The following is a 5,660-nucleotide window of genomic DNA, read 5'->3' as shown; positions in this document are numbered from 1 at the left end:
CATTGCCATTCTCGTCGACGGTGAGGAACCACTGCGTGCGGCTGTACAGCCGGCGATTCCGCACGTCTCCTCCCTCCATGTAGTCATAGTTTCGAGCATAGCGTTCTTGTTTGATGCAGTCACACATGGTCGAGGGTTCAGTCGAGGCCACACCCCCTCCACAGGCCACTCCTACTCCACCTAGCCACAGCAGTACTCGCAGGTAAAGTCCACACAGCAGGTCTGGCCGTTTCCACACCACTATCCATCTGTGCATCATAAGGCACTGCAGAAGGAGAGCATGAGCTGCATAGTGATGAGACTTAATGTCCTGGAGATGTCCGTCTTTCCTCAGGTCTTTCCTCAGGTCTTTCCTCAGGTGTCTCCTCAGGTGTCTCCTCAGGTGTCTCCTCAGGTCTCTTCTCACGTCTCTTCTCAAGTCTCTCCTCAGGTCTCTCCTCAGGTGTCTCCTCAGGTCTCTCCTCAGGTCTCTCCTCAGGTCTCTCCTCACGCCTTTCCTGAGGTCTCTCCCCACGTCTCTTCTCACGTCTCTTCTCAGGTCTCTCCTCACAGCTCTCCTCACGTCTCTCCTCGTGTCTCTGATCTGGTAGTCACTCCACAAACTCCAAAAGTCACTCCATCACTTTAGTCACTCTGAATCACTCTGAGATGAATTTCAATCACAACACAGCTAGAACCTTCTCCACATACATGTCTCTCCGGTGGAACTTCACATCTCACGGCCGTGATCCCTCAGTGGCTCTGAACGTAATGCTGGGCACCTGAACGTCACTCAGCTGTCACTCTGAATCACTTCAGTTTTCTCTGAGTTACTCTCAGATGATCCTTAATAACACATCAGCTGGATTCGTCTCCACATAATCTCCACACTGTCTCACTGATCACACGGCTGATGATGTATAACTGAAGGTCACTCTGACAGACCGTCACTCCACGTCACTCTGTAACACTGTACACACTGAAAACATCACTCCCTGTGAACACTTTGCTCACTTCAGATCCATTTAGGACGTGTCCTACTCTTCGAAAAAACACTCCCATTGGACAGGAGCCGCTCAGTCTGTCCCTCTGTCTGTCCCTCCGTTTGTTCCTCCACCTCTCCCTCTCTCTCTCTCAGAGAGCTGTTATCTCAGATATTCTGGAAGGTGAATCTGCAGCATGAGAGATGAGGAGAAACTGTTCAGCCATTCAGCATCGGTGTCAACTAAGGACATGTCTGGCTTGCTCTCTCTCTCTCTCTCTCTCTCTCTCTCTCTCTCATCTCTCTCTCATCTCTCTCTCTCTCTCTCTCTCTCTCTCTCTCTCTCTCTCTCTCTCTCTCTCTCTCTCTCTCTCTCTGTCTTTTTCTATCATTCTCTCCTCTGTAAAGAAAGTCATAACCATTTAAAATGATCTCAGAAGAACATTCTGTAAAATTGAACTTACGTTGCACTCCTTGGCTCTGCATGCTGTTGTTCCAGGACAGAGAGTAAACTGTGGTGAGTATGTGCATGTGTGTGTGTGTGTGTGTGTCATCTGTTCTGAGTCCTCTGAGTGTGTAAGTTTCGGAGTGTGTGAGTGTGAGCGGTCGGCATCTTCCCCTGTTTAGCGAGCACAGAGTGAACTCTGATAAATGCCTGCTGACCTCACGCTGCTGCAATTATGCTTCAGCCATTCACAGAGTTGGGGTGTGTGTGTGTGTGTGTGTGTGTGTGTGTGTGTGTGTGTGTGTGTGTGTTTGAGATAAGACTCTCTTTTACCTAAACTTTTGTGTGCTTGCAAACATGTGATTTGAAAAAAAAGGAAGCCAAAAAGGTGAAAGACAGATCGTTTATTTGCATATTTATTTGTAAATTTGCATATTCATTATTGAGTGTACTCAAATATTTACAGAGCTAATTGTCTGTACACTTCATTTAATAGTAATAGTATGGAATATTTTAAGCCACACACACACACACACACACACACACACACACACACACACACACACACACAAAACCTGCTGTTTTATGAAACTAAACATGACAGTTTTAATGGCAAACTCTGTGTCTCTAAAACACAGGTATGAACATTTTACAATTGATTAATTCATTCATAAAGTTAATTCATTTATTGATTCTAACATTAGAGTCAGTTATTATATTTATTACAGAAAAGAGAAATCAAATATCTCCCGGAGACCTCGACCTCGTCTCTTACACATGTGTGTGTTAATGTTCATGTTTATGTGCAGCTAAAATACAATAAATACAAAAATTAACTTACATCAGGGTTTAATATCATTTATAACATTCACCACTGAGACGAAGACACTGTGAACACTGAAATCCCACACACACACACTCACACGCACATACACACACTTACACACACACACACACACACACACAGATGAGCTACAGCTCTCACAGATAGCACTCAGCTTTAATACAGTAAATATTTACAGTCAGACTTTAAATAGCGTCTAATCCTCAGATTGATGTAGAAGCCATACTCGGACACAGAGACGCTCTCAGGAGAGTTTAAAAGCAAAACTGGACCAAAACACTAATAAATCAAAGACTTTACAAAGCCATTGGGATGAAAAGAGTCTCTCTCTCTCTCTCTCTCTCTCTCTCTCTCTCACTCTCTCTCTCTCTCTCTCTGGAAATATCTCGCAACCTGTTGAACTCCATACAGGTGACTTTAATAATCTGATTGTGAAGCTCAGAAACTCAATGTTATCAGCTGCATAATTTGGCTCTGAATACAAGGAACTGTTGAGGAACTTTAGCTCCTGAACCTGAATGTGTGTGAGCATGCTAATGCTAACCAACTGTTCTTAGTGACAGTGAAGTACTTTATCAGTCTGCTATGTTTAATGATCAACTAAATAAACTTGGACTAGTTATTTTTTTATGCTAGTTTTTGTTATTTTTCTCAGGCACACACACACACACACACACACACACACACACAGCTGTAAATACATGGATGTACAATGTAGTAAAATTCATTTAACATTCAGTGTGTGAGTGTTATTTTATCACGCTCAGCTTTCTATTCAGCCTTACCATTTCTGCAGGAGATATTGTGTGTATGTATGTGTGTGTGTGTGTGTGTGTGTGTGTGTGTGTGTGTGTTTGGCTGTTTCTAAATTCCATGATAATTGGTGATCTCCAGGGATGCGGTGGGTAAACACAGGTCTGCTTTATAAATAACCACAACACCCCCCACTCCCCAACACACACACACAAACACACACACACACACTCAACCGTGAGAGTATAACTACACATTGTGCAGACTGACAGAGAGAGAGTTCTGATTTCAGTTCTGTGCAAATTTAATGACTTCTGAGTAATTCACATACAAAAGGGACTCAAATAAAATCAGAAGTTCAACACAACATCAAACCAAATCTGTTTCTTTACAAGTCTGGACACTAGTTAAGTGCTGACACACTTGTGCTGAGGGCCAAACAACTTCTGTACAAAATGTCACCTACAGTATGCACAAATTAAAAAAAAGTGTTCATTTGGCTCATGCTTTTACATATACATGTATTATCAACAAATAATCGAGTTTTTTTAAAGAGCATCATGTCATGCATTTATCTGTTTAAAATAGACTATAAACCTAAATTATAAATAATCATTTAGTCTCAATTCAGTTCAATTTTATTTATATAATGCTTTTAACAGTGGACATTGTCACAAAGCGGCTAAACACTCGTCCCCTCAGCAGTCTCTCTTTATTCTCTCAGCTCTAAACACTCGTCCCCTCAGCGGTCTCTCTTTATTGTCTCTCTTTATTCTCTCAGCTCTAAACACTCGTCCCCTCAGCGGTCTCTCTTTATTGTCTCAGCTCTAAACACTCGTCCCCTCAGCGGTCTCTCTTTATTCTCTCAGCTCTAAACACTCGTCCCCTCAGCGGTCTCTCTTTATTCTCTCAGCTCTAAACACTCGTCCCCTCAGCAGTCTCTCTTTATTCTCTCAGCTCTAAACACTCGTCCCCTCAGCAGTCTCTCAATCTTCTCACACTGGAGACTCCTTCACTACATCATACACACACATCTTTTTACACTGGAGACTTCTTCACCAGATCATACACACACGCTTTCTCACACACACACACACACACACACACACACACACACATACACACGCACCTCCTCACACTGAAGACTCCTTCACCACATTATACACACAAATAGACACACACATACACACACATATACACACATACATACAACACACACATACATACTCTCACACATATATACACACACATTGATGCACTCACATACATACACACACACGCATACATATACACAGACACATTTTTTAACAAACCTTTGTTATTTCTGTGTGGTGCTTTCTGTACATGTCTCTGTAAATGAGTTGTTACTATACATTAATATGAACCTGTACTACAGTCAGACCTGACCAACTGACCACCTGACCACCTGACCACCTGACCACCTGACCACCAATCACCAACCAGTCCAGAACTTACTGTGGTGTAAATAAAAGACTCAATCTCGCGATCTCTAAATGTTTACTGAAAGGTAAAAATATTCAGGGATGCCACCAGACCTCCATGCAGACTCCAGATGTTTTGGCCTAGGTCCCAGATGTTTTTAAATCCTAGAAACGCCCCTGTTTACGTACAATTACTTTTGTCAGGAAAATAATTCCATATAAAACACACACACACACACACACACACACACCCAGAGACAATTTCTCAACACAAAGCAAGACTAAACAAACTGACAGAGAACACACAGCGACTGTGACTTTAACATTGGCGGGAAAAACGATGGTGTGGTTCAGGAAGTTCTGATGTTAGTGCCATATTTCACCTCAAGCACAAACACCAGGTAGAAAACATCAGCATCACAGCTGGAAAACACACACACATATGTGCTCTCACGCATTCTCATTGTGCGTCCCCGGGGTGTGTATCAGCGGTTGCGTGAGACGTTTCCATTTCTCACACACTCCTGTAAATCACACACTCCTGTAAAGCACAGCTGAACAGTAGTAACTCCGAACCCCAACTCAAAACATGGCTGGTTTCAATTTCAGTCTCACGGCTCTGCCAAATCACAGACCACCCCCTCTACACACTGCACAGTCAACGCTCAGTCACCTCTAATCACACACACACACACACACACAAACTGATCTGACCAGAGTGAACTTGTAACTGTCATTGTGCAGAGCTGAATGCTTCTTTTTCACAATTTGACACAATACTTCAACCTTTCTGGTTGGAGAATACATCCAGAAATCATTTGTGCATTTGTGTGTGTGTGTGTGTGTGTGTGTGTGTGTGTGTGTTTGCTGTTGAACTATGTGTTCTTAAACTTATTTAGTTATTTCATCTTGCTAACTGCGATCCCAGCTAACACTCTCAGTAAAGCTAATTAACATAAATAATTCAGCTCTATGAACACAGCTAACACTGATTTCAGCTAACATGTTTAACCACACCCCTTCTGTTAAACCACGCCCACAAAATAAAATACACCCACAACCTCAATCAAAACCACCTGCAATAAACAAACCATTGAGAGAGAGAGAGAGGAGAATGGCAGTAGCAGAGTCAGGGATGGGGCAGGAGATGAAGCGAGGGGCACATGGTCAGGTTGGGGCAGAAGGGGAGGGGTGAATGGGTGGGGTATTTCGTGA

The 5,660-nt window shown here is 42.9% G+C and overlaps 1 protein-coding gene across 1 annotated transcript in view; it reads right to left on the bottom strand.

Annotated features, from left to right (window-relative positions):
- Positions 1-1,628, bottom strand: part of fgf7 (fibroblast growth factor 7) — a 10,626-nt gene extending 8,998 nt beyond the window's left edge. The window contains exons 1-2 of the mRNA XM_060878483.1: positions 1,426-1,628; positions 1-1,151 (exon numbers count right to left, since the gene is read on the bottom strand). The exon at positions 1-1,151 is cut by the window's left edge and continues 33 nt beyond it. Coding sequence (XP_060734466.1) covers positions 1-259 — 259 coding nt within the window. The 5' untranslated portion in view covers positions 260-1,151; positions 1,426-1,628. The remainder of the gene's footprint in view (positions 1,152-1,425) is intronic.
- Between the last annotated feature and the right edge of the window lie 4,032 nt (positions 1,629-5,660).

This window comes from Tachysurus vachellii, chromosome 9 (assembly GCF_030014155.1).
Source record: "Tachysurus vachellii isolate PV-2020 chromosome 9, HZAU_Pvac_v1, whole genome shotgun sequence".
Lineage (NCBI taxonomy): Eukaryota > Metazoa > Chordata > Actinopteri > Siluriformes > Bagridae > Tachysurus > Tachysurus vachellii.
Note: the sequence above shows the minus strand (reverse complement) of the source record. Positions and strands in the feature narration are given on the sequence as shown.